Genomic DNA, 21,769 nt, shown 5'->3' on the forward strand with positions numbered 1-21,769 from the left:
TTTGGAACAAAAAATTTTCACGAACATTAATTGTTACGCACAACGAGTCTGTGGAAAATGTCAGCTCGATTGGATCACGGGAAGTGGGTTAAATAACGACCGAAAGATTTGCACGGTCGTAAGCAAGCAAGCAAGTGAGCTTAATATAAAGGATTTAAAAATGACATGTCAGTGGATTGATAACAAGGAAAATGTATCCACCAACATCATCCTGGCATGCACGCAAGTTTGTCCGAGTACGTTCAACGTTGAATATTAGAAATCTTCGTTGACAAGGTGGGAAAAAAATATCTCGCAATGTCCCAATTGATTGATGCAATCAAAATAAGTCACTCCCGTGATACGAATAATTTCCCAGCGTCTGAAATTGCTGCCCAAAATCAGCCGGTGGCATTAATTGCGTTGAAATTACGGGTATGATCTTCAATTAAATGTATAGTTTAGCTCACGACAATACTATGAAATTGCGTGTATGATTCGGCAATAAGCTGGGACGGTTGATTCCCAAACATAGGTTATTAAATCCGTTATATTAAGTTCGCTTGCTTGCTTAGGACCGTGCAAATCTTTCGGTCGTGTTTTAACCCACTTCCCGTGATCCAATCGAGCTGACATTTTGCACACAGACTCGTTGTGCGTGACAATGCATTTTCGTGAAAAAAATTTCCAAAATTTTACAGTTTAGGGGGAAAATTTTAAATATTTAATTACCAATTGTTTAATGCTGCCAGACAATCATCTGACCCATAGGTGGCAGCCATCTCAAGCCAGAGGACGAGAGGACTCTAGCCGCCCCGATGCCACGCATATGAAGGATTTATAGTGAAAAACTTTGTTTTTACGGGTTAATTTTTGCGAGTGTCCTCGGGCACCTATGAACTGTGACATCGTGAAGGTTGGACCACCCTCTTTCCCCGGGAAGCCAGGAACCACGGTGACAGCGTTGAAGTCCCTAAGCTCTGCTCATAGCCTCCCGTCCAGCGGCACAAGTGGAAACGGGCGATACCTTGAAATGTTTTTATGCTAACCGATTGAGCAGGGAGTTTACAATACTCCTCCCTCCCCTCCCCCTAGCCATGGGAGCAAGGGTGGGGAACCTTTTTTCTGCCAAGGGCCCATTTGGATATTTACAACATCATTCGCGGGCCATACAAAATTATCAACTTAAAAATTCGCCTGTTATATTTGGTCAAACATTTAATTAACTCTTCACCCCTAATGTGATGGCTGGAACTGATTCTCTTTGGTGAGGCGTGTGATGTTAGCTGGTAATGATGATGCTGCTACTCGCAACTGCTTTTCCAGGTTGGCTCCTAGATTTATTGAATTTCGAGTCCCGCCTGCGGTTGTCTTGGCAGGGCCAGACCCAAATGATTTCGCTGGGCCGGACGTTCCCCACCCCTACATTAGAGGCTGCTATATTCGTTAAATATTTGTTTTAAATCATGAAGGGAGCGGATTTGTTAAACTCCCTATACAAGTGTTCACGACGCTTTATAAGACATTTCCAAGCTGTAAAATACTGTGTAATGTAACCCAATTTTCTCACTGACAAACACAAGTAAATTGGGAGTGTCACGCACCTTAAGTTGGCCCAGTAATGTATGATTGGTAAATTAAGACGATAGTTATTAGAGTAAAACGTCGTGATTTTTATTTTATTTTACTTTTATTAATTTTAATGTTTTACCTACGTGACTTTACCGAAAAAACCTAAGAATATGAACAGTATATTTCACACATTAATTGGTGGGACGGTTAATGCCAAAATTTATGTGATCTATGTTCTTGGTTATTTCGGTAAAGTCACGTACTGTAGAAGGGAACTAATACAAATATATATAATAATTAATATATTTATTATTTCCCTTCTACGTGACTTTACCGAAAGAACCAAGAATATGAATCCCTGCAGTCACGAAAGCTTGAAATCAAAATGTGATCTAGTTATTAAAGCATTGTTATTGACGAATGAGTTTTATCAGAGTTGCTTCTTTTTGTTTGCTTTTTTAACTACTTGTGTTGTGGTTATTGCAAACATGATGCCTTGAATAAAGGTGTCAGTTTTGTACCAGTTTAAAAGGGTAAAAAACTACTACTATATTTTTTTATAAACTGTTGTGGTTATCAATCTTTCAGTCCCATCACCCTACTAGCTTACCACACCAATATGGTGCAAAACCATTTAAATTACAAAAAAGCTACACCGGTTAGAACATTATGGATCTCATGCTGCTGGGTTACCAGTTATTGGTAAGGGCACTCCATCATTAAGCTAAGCTATTTTATTTTACCAGGTAAGGTGCTGGGTAGTTTTCGATTTAAAGCTTTCGTGACTGCAGGGATTCATCTTCTTGGTTCTTTCGGTAAAGTCACGTAGAAGGGAAATTCTAAAATAACAAAAACTATTTTTATATTTTAAAAAAAGAGGAAAAAATATTTTATTATTATTTTGTTAAAATGAAAACAATTTTTTATTTTATTATTTCCCTTCTACGTGACTTTACCGAAAGAACCAAGAATATAGTTATTTTCCATAATTGACCTGGCCTACACAAATGAAAGGTCAACGAAGTGGCTTAGGGGCCGTCCTTAAATGACGTCACGCGATTTTTTACGATTTTTGACCCCCCCCCCCCCTTCGTCACATGACGTCACAAAAAGTCAGGACCCCCCCCCCACTTAAATATGACGTCACAAATCTCTGCCCCCCCCCCCCGAAAAATAAAACATGCTTCAAATCGCTTTAAACTATTGTCATTGTAGTGCGTATTTAATGTGGCGCTGCACTCTGATGTTGGAGGACAAAACATTTATTATAAAGTCAATTTAATTAAGTAGAACGTGTTGTCTATATTTATTTAAAGTTTCGCATTTTGATGTGACGTCACATTTCTCAAACCGCCCCCCCCCTCGTCACACATCGTCACAAATGTCTGACCCCCCCCCCTAGGTGCGTGACGTCACAAATGTTTGACACCCCCCCTAGGTGCGTGACGTCACAAATGTCTGACCCCCCCCCTAGGTGCGTGACGTCACAAATGTCTGACACCCCCCCCGAGGTGCGTGACGTCACAAATGTTTGACACCACCCCCCTAGGTGCGTGACGTCACTTATAGACGGCCCCTTATCCATGTGGATATTTACAGCAGCCAAAATGCCTTAAACACGCGATGTTGAGTCTAAATTCGGAGGGGAAAAGAACCGGAGGACCCGGAGAAAAATATCCACGCGACCACGGGGAGAGAAACACCGCAAACTACAAATATAAACTATTTGGTTCTTTCGGTAAAGTCACGTATAAAGAGAAAATAATACATTACATAATATAAATATACGGCTGCAGGGGTCGGGATCGAACCCACTTACTCATGCGTATCAGGCGAGGTCGTTAGCACAAAAAGGTCAATATTTTATGCATCCCATTAGAATGAGAGGCACAAATTCCGCTTGCATATGCTCTTTACCTGCAGCGCTGCGCATCGATGCGCAACGCTCTAACGCTAAGGTGCCCGCGTCATTTTATTTTGTTTAAATAAAAAAAAGTTTAACTTTTAATTCAAGTGGCGCCAACAACCAACTTCCGGTTCGTGCGGTGACGTAATTCTCTTTTACGCCGGAAACGCGCATCAGCCGCGCATGCGCAGTCGGAGCTTGCGTCGGTGAAATGGCGGCCAGTGATGAAGGAGGCTTCGGCACCGCGGGGGAACGGGACGGAGCCGTGAATCCGTTGCATCTGTCGGCATCGCAAGGTTTGTCGGCTCGCCGTTTCTTCTTAGACGGTGCGCACGGACGTTGCTCGTTTAGCACGTCGGATATTTTGTTTCCCGCACACTGCCTATCACCCTGCGTGGAGTGTTTCGCATGAGAGGCTTTCTATTTGCCTGCGTGGCGCGCTGTAAAAAAAATTGAGAGAGATGCGTTGAAAGCGCGGGAGCGTCGTCGTTGCCCGCCAGAATACTGTGATCTTGTTGCTGTAGCTTAAGTTATTGTAATAAAAACAATCTCGCGGCGTCTTTTTTTGGAGATGTATCTGTGCGTTTTTAAACGATGTGGTGTGTACAGTACGCAGGCCGCATTTCACGTTACTGCTTCGTACTTTGAGGCGTTCTACGTTAAAGACGTTTATCTGAAATAAACACATTAAACGGCCTTAACGAACGAATGCAATTGTCTTAACTGCTCATTGGAGTGGCATGCGGTGAGAAATTCCACATTTCTACGGCATCCACTGTTCACCTCACAAAATGGTAGTTTATGTATCGACCATGAAGGGATGATGATGAAATCGATCCCGATCCCGCAGCGTGGTGTAACAAGTTTCATTCATGAACATTATTGTAAACATATCAATTGCTTGATATTGTTTGTTTTATTAGGGGCCACGTGTTGCAGTAAGGAGCGTTGGCGGGGTACTTCTGTATGAGACATGGTCGCGAACTTCCGCGTGTATTCCAGCATTGCCGAGTCGCGTTTGTGCTGTCCGGCTTTTATTATCTTGCCTGATTTGCCTACTGCTCTTGTAGCACTTAATTGGCTAAAAGAAATCATAATCTTTACTGCCAGTCCTCCTGTATGTTTCGTCTCGTTTGTACTGTCTCTCTGCCTTGTGTCGTCTCATTTTTACGGCCTGGCACGATGCGTGTTTGGTGAATGTAAAATATATTTTGAGTTTTGACATTCCGGTAAAGTAGGTTTGCGAGGATTCGCCCTCTCCATGGGTCGGTTATTGCATTCGGGAATCGGTTCCTTTTGGCCATAGTGGTGCATTTAGAAGCTAACATGGCTAAAAGGTTTCTCTAATCCAAACACCCTTGTTAGTGCAGTTGTCAACTGGCCGCTTGGCGTTTCAGTCATTTTCTGAACAACCGTGGTTACTTATACGGAGTTTGAATCCTTGCTAATACAGTATATTCTTAGACCTACAATTCTATGCATGTGGCATAAGCATTGATTTTAGTTCATTAAAAGTTACGTATTTAATTTTAAAACGCCCACAATTATCGCGTGCAAAAATCTGTATTTGTTATGCTTAAACGCATATGGAAACGGAGTTAATATTGAAAAGCTTAGGCTTATGGCCTCCGATTAAATATTAACAAGCCTTACTCGACAAACCCTAAGCATTGTATTTCAAGTTTAAGCTTGGATGCATTTAATCAAGTTGACAGGTTTAGTATTTTTCCAACCCTATTATACACACACACTGTTAGGGTGAAGAAAAAGTCAATGTCAAGAGGTTATCACAGAATACCATCGGTGCCACCACACCTCACCATTTCGTCTTGTTAGATCCCTCCGTGTACTGTGATTTTCAGTGGTCAACTCTCAACATTTATTGTCTGGCTCTCGGGTTATTAAGTCGCCGACCTTTGGATGCAACTGCAAAGCCCACCTCAATAAATGGAAGAGCAGTTGCATCAAGCTATAATTGTCCCATTCGGCAAAGTGCATCAATGTATGAACTCCCCATTGAATTCCCAAGGATCTTGTTTTTTATATGCCTGTCAAGCTCGGTCTATACTTTAATTCTATGCAAATACTCTAGTGGTTGTGGAAAGTGTGCTGTTACTTTCAATCCAAGTGGTATGTGTTCTCAGCGTTATGCAAAGTCGTGTACAAAGCGAGGAGGTATTACTGTATGCCGTTTGTGGACAAAGGGATTTTTTTAAAGACCTTAAAGTCTTTCATGTGATCAGTGGGTTACATTAAGGTTCAGTGATGTTTGTTTTTACTGACGTTTTTTAAAGCAATTACTCGTTTTAAAAGGTCAGGCAAGCTTGAAGACATGTCGCTAAGAAGCCTGGCTTCTTATAAATAGTGACGAGCTCAGAATTGTTGACCGTGGTTAGTCATGCCTCCCATTAGGATCCGGCTTGGTGTTTGCCAAGTGCTGGCTTATATTGGGCTTGGCATTAAAACCCTAGCGCACAGGTTGTACTGCCTTATTCACATCTGTTTGCTTGCTACGTATTCGTGAAGTAACCTCACTCTTTGATACTTGCTCCTCAGATCCCGCCAACATGCAGATTGCTGATTATGAGCAGCTGGATGGTGTTCCAAACCCATCGACGACCAAACTTAAATTAGCGGAAAATAAAGTTGGGGCTGACTGGAGCAATGGAGATTCCAATACAAATCACACGTTTGTATCTGAAGAGAAGCAACGGCCACTGGTGGACTACGGTGTGGACATGATGGACGCAGCTTATGATGAACAAGTCCCAGAATTTCTCGCACCCGTTCCGAAGGAGTTGGCAAAAGCAGCCGAAGACGGTGGGCACGTTTTGTCGTGTCCTGTGGACAGCATTGCCAAGCCAACAATTTCTTCTGCTGACAATAAGCAAGGATCTTCTTTACCTGTGCAAAATGCTCCAGAAGGGATGACAGAAATTGTTGGTGATAAATGGGACTCTATGGATACACAGGACAAAGTGCCAGCAGAGATGTTGAGCACGGAAGCGAATAACGTGAATGCGGGTTCTGTCTTAGGACAGGAAGAGGGCAAAGTTTCCCCTCAAGTTGCTGAGACCCAGGGTGCAGCTGTAGTGAGTGCAGAGAGGAATTCGACGGTGGTGGGGGACTCGTCTTTTTACGACCCAGAGGAGGAGATTCCACCTTTCCCACCAGAGTTTGACAAGTACTGGAAGGCCGTAGAGGAGAACCCACAGGACTTCACTGGGTGGACATACCTGTTGCAGTACATTGAGCAGGAGGTAAGGCCGTGTGTTCTTGGCTATTTTTATGTTCATGGTTTTATTATAATTTTTTAATGTTAACATTCTTGTAAAATGTATTATTCATATTTGACATTCAGATTTGTGACAGTTATGGTACAATATTAACTTTTTATATTTTTCTTGTTGCTACAGAACCATGTGTGGGCTGCAAGAAAGGCATTTGATGAGTTTTTCATGCGTTACCCGTACTGCTACGGCTACTGGAAGAAGTATGCAGATCTGGAAAAGCGCTTTGGCAACGTGAAGCAGGCAGAGGAGGTGAGATTCGGATGGCCCATTCGGCAACGGGGACATGCCTTTACCGAGATCGTAGAGCCAGAGGCGTTCTCGGTGGTGGCATGGACTTTACTCCACAAACATAGCGTTGCTTGTTTCATAAGTCCTTGCCCAAATTCACTCAAGTTCCTTTAAAAGTGGAAGCCACAATTTATGGACAGTAATACTTAAAATTAGGCACTTTGGCTACCCCCGTGCAAGCCTTTTGAACTTGCAACGCATGCTCCCTTTCAACATGACTTCTGTTTTTAGGATCTGCTGTCTGATTCGCGCCAGTGTTGCATTTTGTCTTCATGTTGTACTGCTAACATGTTCTCTGTCTTTCAACAGGTGGCACCGCAGCTTTAACCAGCTGTGGGGTGCAGCAAGTTTGCCAGTAGCTACCATTTGATTAGGCCAGGGCTGTCTTGCTCTCACTGTGCCTAATTGGCTAATTTCAACTTTCTTAATAGGTGTGTTTGCTGCGTTCAAATTTCAACCATACGATGCGTTTGCCGGTTTAATTTTTATGCCACCAGTCCATTTCGAAAAGAGGTACATGGTTTTATGGTGGTGATACTCTAATGGGTCTATGCCTTATGGTCTGTATCCCAAGCCCCCCACATCCTACCCCCCTTCGATGAGCTATGCTGGACGTCTTGAAGAGTACAAGAATACAAGGGGAGAGCTGAGCATTGTGATGTATTTCCAACCTGCGCAAGCATGGTAATGCTGGAATATTCAAACACAATTCCTGAGCAGAAACAAATTTGCGGTCCTGGCTTTGGGAAGGCGATATATGGCTATGTGCTCTTGAGGATGGTGGGCTATTAACTTTCTGGCCCATTTCTGTAACCCTTTCCTCTTTGTGTGTAGGTGTTTAGACGTGGTTTGCAGGCCATACCCCTCAGCGTGGACCTCTGGATTCACTACATTAACTTTGAGATTGAGTTGCTCGACCCAGACTGCCCTGAAACCGTCTCGAAGATTCGAAGGTGTGCATAAAATATGTTTTTAATGTAAATGCATGTTGTACCTAGGACTCGTGTAAAAACATACTCATGTAATGTTCTATTTTATCATTGTATGTGCACAACTGCCACACGTAACTTTAAATTTGCACTTTAAACTGTCTGCCATGAGTTTGAAGATCGTTAATAAGATGGCAAGCCTTTGAAATCACGGTCAGCTGTAGAACATTGTAGTGATGTCGCCCTACTTGCATGTTAAAATGCATAAGGGTGATGTCCTTAGAGTTCCATAAAGACTCCTTTGGCCATAACTTGAAAGTATATGGACAAAGTTACAGACCCATGCTGGATAATCTAAGACACACAGCAAGGGTATATGTTAACAATATGGGAGATTTGTCTTGATTCAAATCTTTTAAATATAATTTGTGGTTTCAGAGTACGGGGAAACAGTTGCAATAACGATGCTTGTGTTGACTTTCAAACCCTGCAGCCTTTTCGAGTTGGCCGTCGCGGCAGCGGGAACAGACTTTCGCTCGGACAAACTTTGGGAAATGTTCATCTCGTGGGAGAGGGAGAATATCCGCCTGAGGGAGGTGACAGCCGTGTATGACATGGTGCTGAACATCCCAACACAGCTCTATAGCCACCACTTTGACAAGTGAGTTGTTTGCAGTCTGTGTCACACCCTTGTCTTGTTTTTCTGTGTGGCTGCGTGCTCAGAGCCGTTAAAGTTGCCGTCTTTTTCTTCATTTTCAGCAAAATATTTTTCAAATGGCATTGTGTAAATGAATGATTGTCTAAATGTCCAAATACACAACATGTATCCTATTTGGATGTGCTTGTTTATTTGCAGTCATTGGTGATCATCCAAAGAGATCACCTTGTTACCATTAAATTGGGTTCTTTAATAGCAGATGGCTGCCTGGATTGCAACGCGTGACCTCAGTGCCAGCTCGGAGCTCTTCGGTCACCATGCCACCTGTACACTGATTTGTTTGCAATTGCCACGTAGGTTCAAGGAACATGTGAACAACCACCAGCCTAAAGACATCTTGTCAACGGACGAGTTCCTTAAGCTGCGTGCACAGTTGGTGTCGAGCAGACTTGAGGCCGGGGAACAAGGAGTCGGGGGAGTTGAGGAAGACGACGAAGACGTGGGTGTCTCCAGTGGGGGGGATGCGCCGCCTGGCATCGAAGGCCCCCCTGGAGATGACCAGCCACCCGGGATGGAGGTTGAAAATGTGGAAGTCAAGGTGGGTTCTAATAAGTTCTAGAAAAACCGCCCACTGCCGTGAAAGGGATTACCCTCGTTTTATCGGTGGTATTTGCACTCGACCAGATGGTGCTTTGATAGCAAGCCACCTATAAATGGTGTTATATATGCTGCCATGTCTGTAGCCCCCACTTTAAACATGTCAGTGCATAAGTATGGTTAAACAACCCCCACGCGCCTCCAATTAGCACAGTTGGCTATGTACGGTGTGAAATAAGTTTAACATATATACCGATCTACCATAACTTTAGCACTAGGCATCTAATGATGCATAGATTCCACGATTAAAACCCATTATGCTAAAGATACGTTGAATATGTGTGAGAATAATATATGTAAAATATATACTTATGTGAATTTAACATTTAGGATAACACAAACCAAATGTAAACTTTAAATGAGATGGTAACTAAAATCAATATATTCTTGATCTGCGAGTCGTGACGATTCTTCGAATTTCTCGAGTGGGTGAATGGTTCAATGTCGGCTATTGTAAAGAATACGGAATGGTTATTCATGTCTTGCTGTGGGATTGCTGGCATTTTATGTTATTGGCTGTGGTGCTTTAGTAACAGATGCGATTCGCTGAGCTGAACATGTGCACATTCGATGTCCATCAGACCAGGAAAATGCATTTTATCTCGTTAAATAGTTTTTGGCATGGCAATAAAAACAAATATTGGTGTGTTTTCCAGGTGGATGCAGAGACGGAAAAGCTACGAGAGAGAATTATTGGCACGCGGCAAGATATTTTCTTCCAGAATGAACAGGAGGTTAGCAAGCGGTGGACCTTCGAGGAAGGGGTAAGTGATATACTGCATGTAGACGATCACAACTTGGTGTATTAGTGATATTTGGGAATGGCTAGGAATCTGAAATTTTGAACATTGTCAAATCTATCGCTTTTGAAGTCCGAAAACTGTTCTGGCTTGCCACCTGTTAAGGGGCGGTGGATTGTTTCACATTTAACGCTTACAATTTTTGATTGCATCATCCGTGACCTTAGTACATTTACTCCTGTAAAGTGTGATGATAAATGTGACGAAAGTTGTCATAAACTGCTAGTTTTTCATAAATGTACTCACATTTGTTGACAAGCCGTCGTTTTTGCGAACATCGCTCGTTAGAAATACCCGTGCATGATTTAACGTGTGTAAACCTTTTGAAGGATGTTTTCACTACCTGGTCACCGTTTGGCTTGCACCGACTGACCTGTGTGCGTCGTTATGCAGATCAAGCGACCGTACTTCCACGTGAAGCCACTGGAGAGGGCACAGCTGAAGAACTGGAAGGAGTACCTCGACTTTGAGATTGACAACGGCACCCACGAGCGTGTGGTCGTCCTCTTCGAGCGCTGTGTCATCGCGTGTGCTCTCTACGAGGAGTTCTGGATCAAGGTGAGTGTTTACAATCAGATTTGCTTGCACATGGCTGGATGAGTTTGCAGCTTTAGACATCTTATGTGCAGATCAGTTGGCCAGGAAATTGCTTCATTCGATGCGTGGTGAATGGTCTGGTCTGTATTTCTTCAATTGCATTTCTGGATCATTTTAATTTTACTCAAGTGAAGGAAGTAGGCACACAAATGTTAAAACACCCATCATTTGAATTGATGGGTGTGCTAACGATTGTGTGCATGCAGCATATATCTAGTTATTAGTATATACACTTGTTTGAACAGCAGCAACGAGTAAATTAAACATTGATTGGTGCTATTAAGGTCACAGGAGCACTGTTTGAGGTACTGTTTACAGCAGCGTCGTGTTTCAAATCTATAATGTTTCACTGTCGTGTGCTTGCCTTGCAGTATGCAAAGTACATGGAAGAACACAGTTTGGAGGGCGTGCAGAACGTGTTCAGGCGCGCCTGCATGATTCACTTGCCAAAGAAGCACAACATCCATCTGCTGTGGGCAGCGTTCGAGGAGCAGCAGGGTAAGGGAGGAGTTGCACGTAACAGCGACCTTGTGTTTCGTGACATTTTTTTAACATTGACATGCCCTACAAGCGAGCCATGCAAATACAATCTGGAAACACGTTTGGTTCAATAATGTAATTCACACTTGTCATCCTCGCCTACCAGCCCTCATCTGTTTGAGTGACACATCCTGCCCAAGTCCACTTTTCTTAAGTCAAACGGAGCCATGAAATGTTTTTAGTTGTCTTCTCAAGACAGCATTATTGCACCACGGTCGCTGAACACCCCCTCTGTGTGCGTGCCTGCAGGTAACCTGGACGAGGCACGCAGAGTGCTGCGCTCGCTGGAGGAGTCTCTACCTGGGCTCGCGATGGTTCGCCTGCGGCGTGTGAGCCTCGAGCGCCGGCAGGGCAACTTCAGCGCTGCCGAGACTCTGCTACGGGAGGCCATGGAAGGCGCCAAGACCCCAGAAATGGCCTCCTTTTATGCCATCAAGCTGACGCGCATGCTCGCCAAGGTGGAGAAAACCGTGGAGAAAGCACGCAAGGTTCTACTCGATGCCATCGAAAAGGACTCGGTAAGGTTGTCCTGTTACTTGACCTGTTTTTACAACTGTGTTGACGCATATAATTCATCTTTAGGTTACAGTAAAACCTTGGATTGCGAGTAACTTGGTCTGCGAATGTATTGCAAGACGAGCAAAATTTTTAAATGAATATGAATTTGATGAACGAGCGAGGTCTTACAATACGAGTAGTACGTTTACACTTTGTACTGCCGAGCGTCACGTGATCACAACTGATATACGAGTGCTTTGGATTACAAACACGTTCCCGGAACGAATTATGCTCGCAATCCAAGGGTTTACTGTATATGCCATTTTAACAGCTAATTATGTATACTTGTAAGTGAAGAACTGCAAGGATATCGCACACTAAATTCATGTTATTGCTCTCTGTGCCCTTGAATTCAGATGAACACAAAGATTTACCTAAATCTTCTGGAGCTGGAGTTCAGTGGTGATATTGCAGTCAATGAAGAGCACATTATGGCCTGTTTTGAGAAGGTGCAGAGCAGCGATTTGTCCATGGAAACAAAAATCACCTTCTCCCAGCGCAAAGTGGAGTTCCTGGAAGACTTCAGCATGGACGTGAAAAAGTGAGCATTCCTGACACTCCAATCCGAGGGCTTCCCTCACAAGCAGAGGCGCGTAAAACCATTTCCCAGTCTTGCATGCATTATTGGGAATTTAGAAAAAAAAAAGCCTGTGCTTTTGTGTGCCAATGAGAGCTGGTGGGTGTAATTGATGTGTTTTCTCCCTTATCCTGCCGTCACTAGACTAGGCTTGATGTTTCTGCACAGAACACATGCTGTGGGTGGCCGAGGCATGCTGGAAAAGGTACTAAAGGGCTGAGCCAGCCTTTTGTGGGTAATGGTCACCTTTTTATTTTGGCAAAGGCGAGCGCCCCCATTTTCATGCCGTCAAATTTTTTTTTTCCTCCCTTCCTGCACCGTTTGTAGCGACGTTGAGTGGCTTGCGTGTTCTGCACTAGTTTTTATGCTTCGCTGTTTTCATGCCATTTATGCAGGTTGCTAGCTGCCTACGATGAACATCAAGTACTTCTAAGACAACATTCCACTGCAAAGAAGAGAGCCCCAACTGAGAATGGGTAAGATAAACCTTTCTGTTTTATGTTTTGACTAGATTTTTGCCCGTCCTAGGACGGAAGCTGTAATATTTACGAAAATTTATAGCAAAGTATAATTGTATCTTGTGTAAATTTAATGGCAGTACATCTTGCACAAAAGTATGTCATCAAACACTTAACTGCATTTCACTGTAGCACTATTAATGGCAGTAAATTTGGCACAAAACTACGTCATAAAACATCCCACTTCATGTCACTAGCGCTGTATATAACTGACCTTCAATTTGTTCAAATTTATTGCTCTGATACTTTATTCTCTTCTGCTTTCGGTCGCTGGGGTTGAAATTAATTGGAAATCGATACAATATCTGGAAAATTTCTGAGAAATGTCTATTTTACCATAATGTAGAAGCATAAATTAGACTTAACTTTTGTCTGAAGTGCTGAAGAAATAAAGACACCAAATCACTTTGTTGCTGCTTAGAATTATTTATTAGATTCACTTTGAATAAAGAAATGTGAAACTTAAAGCGAATTTGCAGGAAAAAAATGTTTCCGCTTGACGTTCTGCGTTAGTGTAAAAATCCATCCGCTCATGAATATTAATGAGGGGGGGGTGCGGCATGTGGAATGACGTCACATGCGTTGCACACAAACAGACATTCTTGGCTAATAGTAGTCATAACACCGTTTATGGTTGTGATGACGATGACTTGCTTTGATTTAAAGAAATAATCTATCCATACGTTTTTAACCATACGTAATCGGCATGTAATAATTTACTACCCCGACAATTCAAGAATTGATTTTATTTTAGTGTCTCGCCATCTGGTCTATTACTCCCGCAATATCCTAATTATGTAATATTTGCATATCGTCAAGTTATTTTAACACAACAAATTTGAGGCATAATTGTGATTGTAAGAATAAGCTAATTCAAGCGTCATACTTGGAAAAACAACCACGACATTTTTTTCACGCGGAATTTCTACTTTGGGTAGATGTGCCAAGTTGGGCAATTCTTTTTTTTATTACAAACCGATGACAATATCAAAATCTGGTGTTGCATTAGTGCCGAGGAGCCGGAGGAGAAGAGGTTCCGTCTGGAAGAGCCGGTGGCCGCCCCGGTAATTGCGGCGCATTTGAACCCGGCGGCGGCGGCAGCGGCAGCGGCAGCAGCACCCGCGCCCCTCCCCATGCAGCATCCAGCTGACCCCAACGCTGTCCAGGCGGCCTACAACTACAGCAACTGGTACCAGGTGAGCGCCACAATGTGTCGCCGTGAGCCAGCGGACTTAACGTGGAAATACTCGGCTCATTGTTAAAGGCTCATCCCAAAATTATTTGTCACTAAAAGTTACATTGTCCACATTTAGTGAACCAAGTAGGCATCCTCCCATACTGGTGTTACTCTAAACAATATGAAAAAGACAAATATTGATCGTGGATGCTAGAAAGATATCGGCAACAAATTAGCAAACTAAGAAATTAGCAGCTGTCTTATGCAACAGTAGTAAATAAAAAATGTACAACCCTTTTCCATATAGTGTAGACTGTAGCCTTAATTGAGGTATAGACTGCCAGTACACTCACCCAGCTTAACCATTGCTACAGTCTACATTATAGACTGCCAGTACACTCACCAAACTTAATAACCAGGCTACATTTCGATCTAAAGCTTTCGTGACTGCAGGGATTCATCTTCTTGGTTCTTTCGGTAAAGTCAAGTAGAAGGGAAATAATAAAAACAAAACATAATAAAATAATTCTCACGACGTTTCGGCCACAACGCAAGCAGCCGTCCTCAGGTGAAGAACAGGTCTGTCGGAAAGACAGCGTCTGAATGAACACCACCAGGCTTGGCAGCGTATATTTAAGCTGGGTTGGAGGGGGAAGAGCGCCTTGACAAAGGAATTTGCCAGGCTAGTCTACATTAATGGGCTTTTTTATATATTTGTTATTTGTATTCACTTTATTTTTTTAAAAATTCTATCTACATGACTTTATCGAAAGAAGCAAATAATATTATAGAGTTTGTATAGCTACTACTACGTAGATACTGCTATCGAGTCTGTAAATACTTCTATAGAGTTAGTAGATATTACTATAGTCGGTATAGACTACTGTCGAGTTAGTAGTATTATTATAGAGTCGGTAGATACTCCTGCAGAGTCTGTAGAGGCTACTGTAGAGTAAGCAGATACTGCTACAGAGTAAGCAGATACTACTACGGTCAGTAAATACTACTACAGTCAGTAGATGCTACTGTAGAGTTCGTAGTTACTACTATAGTTGGTAGTTACGACTGTAGAGTCGGTAGATAGTACCGTAGAGTCGGTAGATAACAGTGCAGTAAGTAGATAACCACTATAGTCAGTATATACTGCTGCAGAGTGGGTAGATTCGACTATAGAGTCAGTAGATACTGGTATAGCATCAGCAGATACTACCATAGTGAGTGGATACGACTATAGAGTCAACAGATACGACTAGAGTCAGTATATACCACTATAGTCATGAGATACTACTGTTGTAGAGCCAGTGTTTACTACTATAGAGTTGGTTGATACGACTATACAGTCAGCAGATCCTAATGTAGAGTTTAATACTGCTGTAGAGTCGGTAGATACTACTGTAGGGTCAATATTGTAGAGCCAGATACTACAATAGTCATTAGATGCTACTCACTATTGTATGTAGGGTGTGTATGTATATATGAGGGGGGGGGGGTAAAAATATTTTTTGGTGGGGAGGTCGACAATTTTTGTAAACTTTTTAGATCAACTATTTACCCGCCACTTTCTATTACTTTTGGATTCAGGACTTCTTCAAGCCTCTTATAATTTTGTTGATGGACAAATGGTCAAAGGGAAAGCCGGTCTTTCACAATAGCTTAGTACTTGTGTATGTATATGTAATGTTTTAAAGATAAGTTTTGAAATATATTTTTCTCCCGGGCAACGCGCCGGGTACTTCAGGCTAGTGATCTCTATATATCGCTCGCCACTGACATTATCCGTGGCCAGGAATCAGTCGGGTTCATAGTGCTGTGTGTGTATCACTATACCATCCAATCTACAGAGCTCAATGTTACTTGTGTAATTGTGGGTAATTTGTTAAGCCTTGTATTTAGTTTGACACACAGCGCTGGTAGATGTATGTAGATTGCATGTCCCGGGTTGCCTACCATGGTCTTGAGAGATTAAAATTTCACTGGCCGAGTGTTTTGGTGGAATACCTAGCTACAAATTCAAAATGTTTTATATTAAATCTGCAAACTCGTGTAGGATAGCCCAATCACAGGAAGCGATATTTTTTTGTCTTTAAAAATACTAATTACATGATATGTTGTTGTTGTTGTGGCCCCAGTTGACTGTACCTTTTGTATGCAATGTGCCCACAGCATTACAACTACCAAAACTACCCAGGAAGCTACCAGAACTACCACAACCCATGGAACTACGGGCAGTACTACCCGCCCTCTTAAACGACTCGAAAGGGGGCAAAGACGTTGTTTGCTAATTTCTTCTGTGTTATAAGTCATGTTTTTTTTATGACTTTCTACCACTCCATAGGGGCAGTGACAGTATGGGAATGCACACACGTTTGAGTAATTGAACTTGCGTTAAGTGTTCAATTGTATTCCCATGCCGGGGTGTGTCCTTGTGTTTATACGTTGTAAAATGTTCAAGAAAATGGAGCAGTCAATAAAGATCCGGTGAATAAAAGTACATTTTTTAATTAGGATAGAAATTGTGCATTGAAGAGCAACTATATCTGTATTTTACAATTCGTGAATAATTTGCTCTATTCCTGACAATAAAAACGAACAAAACATTGCGCTTGTACTTTGGAATATTATTGACTTGCTCTGTTGTGTCTTGTGGCTCTTTTGCCATTTCTGGTTTAGTTGGAAATCCAAAGGGGATGCTGGAAATCATTTATATGATAAACATCGTTTGTAGATGGCTCGGCACGAGCCAAAAAATGCAATGATAATGCTGTAAAAAAAAACATCACTAGGAAAAGAACCCCAGTGCGTGCAAATTGCATCATTACTACTGTTTTGAAAGTATTAACCGCACATTTTTACACTTTCCATTGTGGACATTTTCATTGTTCAAAAGAAACAATTGAAAGACTGCAAGTTATGAAAATACACATTAAAGAATTGACTGGCTGTATTTTCTGTAGGTGCAATGGCAATGTGGTGTAATTGTGTGGTTTTTGGACACATTTTGAGTTATGCAGTTCACATTGCTGTTGGAGATGTTTATGGCTTCCACACTGCAAAAATTTAAAACTTAAATTTGAAAAATGAGTGTACATTTTACTTTACCAGTATAATTCAGAACTAAATCCCTGGGTGAATTAAAAACGTGGGTGTTAGGAGTTCAATACTGCCCCTTGCTAAGCTCTCCCGAGTTGGTAAATGTGCATTTTTTTATAGCTTTGGCTGGTAGTCAAACTTATACAATAAATGTAACATGAAAGTGTTTTCAATAAAATTGTGTCATTTGAGTAAGCTTGTTGGATGTTTAAACGAGTTGTGTTTGCAATCGTGGCTCCCAATAGAGGCAATGTCTAACGTGTACAGCATAAATGTATAAGGTTATAAAATTCTCCTTTGGGTCCTGACTCGGTCAATGGGTAAGTAAAACAACGTTACACACATTTTATTATTTCCCTTCTACGTTACTTTACCGAAAGAACCAATAATATGAATCCCTGTAGTCACTAAGGCTTTAAATCTAAACACACATTTGAAAGGGTGCATTTCACCTTCGAAAAATGGTTCTCGCAGACCACAATGGCCCATTTTTAACCTTGACGCCTGCATTTTATGGTTTATGACAATCTTTCAGGCATAACGTGAAATAAGGTAGTCTATTCTCAACATTGCCTTGCGCAATGAGGGCACTTTCTGGCTTGAACGTCTTTAGGTTGGTATGATTAAAAACTAAACTTTAGATTAAAACTTAATATTTGGCATATGCTTGTGCATTGGCCAACAGTGGTGGGGTGGATATCAATTTTAAAAACGTATTTTACAAACCCAAAAGGAGTTGCCAATTGATCCCGCTGAACTGAAACGTCTCAATTTTAATTTGGGAGTGCCACTTCACTTCGTTTTCCAATATGCGATTTTCTTTTTAATGGCTCTGTGCATTACATCACATCTCACACTTTTGAAAGGGCACTCCCCCAGTGGCAGCTGTCCCCGTGGGGCATACAGTAACTCCGCACTTTGCCTACGAGCGGGCATTAGTTTGCCAGTAGAGGGCGACGATTGCCATGTATAATCCCAATTGGAGTTATGCTGGGAAATCAAAGTTGGACCCCGACTCTGGCACGCAATGGCCTATTCTTGCGAATGACAGCCCAGATCTAACGTCTACTGCAAAGCGGACAACGCATGTGGTGGTTATACCGGCAGTAATACAGGTAGGAACAACAGGTTCCACACTGCCCACCAGGGATTATTTGTCTGTCGTGCATATGGGGTGGGGGTTGGGGCTGGGTGGAGAGGGTGGGGAGGGGCTGGGTGGGAGGGGTATGGAGGGGCTGGGTGGGAGGGATATGGAGGGGCTGGGTGGGAGGGGTATGGAGGGCCTGGGTGGGAGGGGTGGGGAGAGGCTGGGTGGGAGGGGTGGGGAGAGCTGAGTGGGAGGGGTGGGGAGGGGCTGGTCACCCCGTGGTGCCCTTATAAAACTCAACGTTTAACCTACACACTATACACGACACGATACACTACACTTATACAGGTAGGAACAACAGGTTCCACACTGCCCACCAGGGATTATTTGTATGTCTGTCGTGCACGAATGCGCTGTCCAACCAAGTTCCTACCTGCCCACTCCGAAGGAACGTGTTAATTGGGACGGACGCTAAAATTCGAACCATGAACCTCCGTAGCCAGTGAACGCACTGTTCTTGGCCATTACTCTACCCAATGTTCAAAAGCCACGAGAAAAGTGAACTATTTCAGCATGACCAATTTGTCGACGTGGACAACACCATTCAAGGGCTGAAAAAGGCCTTAACGGGAGTCAAATGAAAATGCGAGCTTGAATATGCAAAGTAAATGTTGAAAAAGTAGGCTTCAGCGTGACTTTGAAATGGGTGGCGTGAAATTGTGATTCTGCTTTTGGTCGCTAGGCGGCGATAATCACACCCAGGAGAGGATGTGTGACCGGCCTTCAAAGGTGCTCGCTAAGAGCACTTGCCCCAACAGTTTGTTAAACTATAGGGGGACCTTTATCTTTGGCGTATTTGTGCTGATTCTTGAATTGTACTTGAGACAGACTAAAATTCAATGAACACGCTTGAAATAAATTTCCCATAGAATAAACATTTGAAATATCTAATCAAAACAATTATTACGGGAGCGAAGTGTCAAGTCCATGCATTGCAAGGAGCTGGGCTTGGAGAGGTACGTGTGTAGAACTTCTTTTGCACCGTACGTGGTCAACCTGTTCTAATCGCAGGGGCACGCTTGGGAATTGCACCGACAGGAAAGAGGAAGAACGCATGAATCGAAACGAACGCAAATCAGACTTCATATTTACTTCTAGATTTGAAGCTTTCGTGACTGCAAGGATTCTTAGTTTTTTCGGTAAAGTCACGTAGGTAAAAAATGAAATTAAAATTAATAAAAAAACATTTATTCATTTTAATTTAAAAATATATATATTTTATTTTAATAAATTTTAATTTCATTTTTTACCTACGTGACTTTACCGAAAAAACTAAGAGTATTCATATTTACTGTCGAGGCTTGAGGTGGGGCCACATTACCGCAAAGGCGATGGCCAATTGTCGATATTTCGTGGCGGAATGACAGCCAAATAAGTGAAGACGCCCGACTTGTCGGGTCGACGGCCGCGGAGGAGAAATGAGATCAGTTCATTCTAGATTTGAAGCTTTCGTGACTGCAAGGATTCATATTCTTAGGTTTTTTCGGTAAAGTCACGTAGGTAAAAAAATAAAATTAATAAAAGTAAAATAAAATTAAAATTAAAATAAAATAAAAATAAAATAAAATAAAAATCACGACGTTTCGGAGGCAACACGAGCTTCCGTCTTCAGGTGGAATCGTCACAGCACGACTGCTGCATCAAGTAAGATGCATCAAGTAAGATGCAGCAGCCGTGCTGTGACGGTTCCACCTGAAGACGGAAGCTTTTGTTGCCTCCGAAACGTCGTGATTTTAATTTTATTTTTATTTTACTTTTATTTACTAAAATTAAAATTTTTTACCTACGTGACTTTACCGAAACAACCTAAGAAGATCAGTTCATGTTCAGGAGCGAGATGGATTGTGTTGTTGTAACGTTCTGTGACCCGCCTACTGGACATTTATGAAAAAGGAGCTTTATGGCTCATCGGATTCCTCCAGTATAAATAAATGTTCTGATTCGGGATGTGATCGACGGACAGTTGATGATGGACCATGATGTATTTTGGACAACAGTTCAGCTGTTTGATGAATCGCGATTTGAGCTCGTTGCATTTAAGTTAACCGCTGAATATTTCAACAAACCAACACTCCAATTTATCTACCTCGTTATCTTCGCCACTCAAACTTAACTCGGAGCCCCCGCACGCATCTGCGGAGCCTCGGATAAGAGTTACACCCAGGGCAGTTGAGTGATGTTTACCTTTTTTCAAGCGCAGTGCGCATTCCAAATGCCACCGCAGCCCAAATTACCCCGACATAAATAGCACTCCGCCGCAGCATCGCAACTCACCCACCCACCACCACCCATCCACTCAGCCACTCATCCAACCAGCCACCACAACCAGCAGCAGCAGCCACCACCTCCTCCTCCCTTCCCCCCACCCCACGTCACCCCAACTCTTACCCCTGGTTCATTAATAACACGGGGATAGCGGACATGCGCACGGAGTAGCCAAGTGCAGAGTTGTGTGTCTGCCTGTGAGCTCGTGTCGAACTTGCTTTCTTCAATAGCTCTACACCACACACACGTGTAACCGGTGGTCACGTGTACACGCACGCGTGTACACGTGTGGCCGTATGTATACCTGCTTGCTCCATATGTGCAACCGTGCATGGTACCGACCTTCAGTGGAGCGAGCCTAGCGAGTGATTCGCACAGAGACTCCTCGACTCGCCTTGTCTGCCAACCGCGTTCCACATGGATGGTTTCCGTCTCTTACTCCCTTCTCGCAAGACGGTCGTTCATGCGAAGCGGCTGACTGCTGCTGCAGGAGGTGCCGTGAAGCGACGTTCACCCGCTTGATGTGCCATCCACCGTCGCTACGGTCCTTGTTCTAAAAAAAAAACCATCTCGTTGCTGACGGCGGTCACTCCTGGTGGTTTGAAGCTGGAGCACGGCCTCGGATATGGATTACGTCCGTGCTGTGCTACTCGCCGCTGTGGGAGCCGCATTCATGTTCGGTTGGACCCAGGTAAGAGTTGTCTCCAAAGTCAGCCGCTCACTCAGACACCCGACAGACACTCACAATCATTTAGCAACTTTTCAATTCCGTCAAGTAGGAAACTAGGATACATGCTTAACACACACACACACACAAATCACTAGCTTGCATATAGTCCTGGCAATGGACGGGTTATTGTACGGTTAGTCGCAAGGCTGACACACACACTACAGAGAATAACATACAAAACATAATATTCATACAGGATAACCATGAGCGTGTTCGTGGAGAATATAAGTGACAAGATATATATTTACGTGTAGGGATGGAGAGATGTATTACTTGCTTATCTACAATTATTGTATATATCAATACACGGTTAACCACGGCATTTCCAACTTGTTCTGTGGCCGAATTAGGTTGTGTTTATAGATTACTATGACGAACAGGTTACGCTGAATGTTAAGTTAGAGGCGACTGTGTTTGGAGGTTCATTATCACTCCAAAGTCTTCGGACAATATTGATTATGCAAACAACGGACACGCATTCTCACGAA

General features: G+C 42.8%; 2 protein-coding genes across 3 annotated transcripts in view; both read left to right on the forward strand.

Annotated features, from left to right (window-relative positions):
- Nucleotides 1-3,630: 3,630 nt before the first annotated feature.
- Nucleotides 3,631-17,330, forward strand: PRPF39 (pre-mRNA processing factor 39). Of its 2 annotated transcripts, none has more exons than XR_009756283.1 (14): nt 3,631-3,753; nt 6,014-6,717; nt 6,874-6,999; nt 7,873-7,991; nt 8,461-8,628; nt 8,983-9,223; nt 9,939-10,046; nt 10,476-10,640; nt 11,051-11,177; nt 11,469-11,737; nt 12,134-12,318; nt 12,499-12,559; nt 12,750-12,830; nt 13,882-14,030. XR_009756283.1 is itself a non-coding variant. In XM_061568426.1 (14 exons), the coding sequence occupies exons 1-14, from the start codon at nt 3,669-3,671 to the stop codon at nt 16,294-16,296; spliced, it is 2,649 nt and encodes an 882-aa protein (XP_061424410.1). In that variant the 5' UTR covers nt 3,631-3,668; the 3' UTR covers nt 16,297-17,330. The 2 variants fall into 2 exon arrangements, 1 of the variants encoding a protein (XP_061424410.1); XM_061568426.1 differs by lacking the exon at nt 12,499-12,559 and adding an exon at nt 16,213-17,330 and having other exon boundaries at nt 13,882-14,068.
- A 3,376-nt stretch (nt 17,331-20,706) lies between these two features.
- LOC133352653 (protein jagged-1a-like) overlaps nt 20,707-21,769 on the forward strand; it is a 93,760-nt gene continuing 92,697 nt past the window's right edge. The window contains exon 1 of the mRNA XM_061568424.1: nt 20,707-21,242. Coding sequence (XP_061424408.1) covers nt 21,177-21,242 — 66 coding nt within the window. The 5' untranslated portion in view covers nt 20,707-21,176. The remainder of the gene's footprint in view (nt 21,243-21,769) is intronic.

This window comes from Lethenteron reissneri, chromosome 41, assembly GCF_015708825.2.
Source record: "Lethenteron reissneri isolate LAM-NWPU_2019-01 chromosome 41, ASM1570882v1, whole genome shotgun sequence".
Lineage (NCBI taxonomy): Eukaryota > Metazoa > Chordata > Hyperoartia > Petromyzontiformes > Petromyzontidae > Lethenteron > Lethenteron reissneri.

What these genes read in the sequence shown, in the direction of transcription:
- PRPF39 (XM_061568426.1), top strand. Translation starts at nt 3,669, where the DNA reads ATGGCGGCCAGTGATGAAGGAGGCTTCGGCACCGCGGGGGAACGGGAC. An exon ending in GCATCTGTCGGCATCGCAAG is followed by an intron (nt 3,754 to 6,013) that starts GTTTGTCGGCTC and finishes CTTGCTCCTCAG; the next exon opens with ATCCCGCCAACATGCAGATT. An exon ending in GGTGGACCTTCGAGGAAGGG is followed by an intron (nt 10,047 to 10,475) that starts GTAAGTGATATA and finishes GTCGTTATGCAG; the next exon opens with ATCAAGCGACCGTACTTCCA.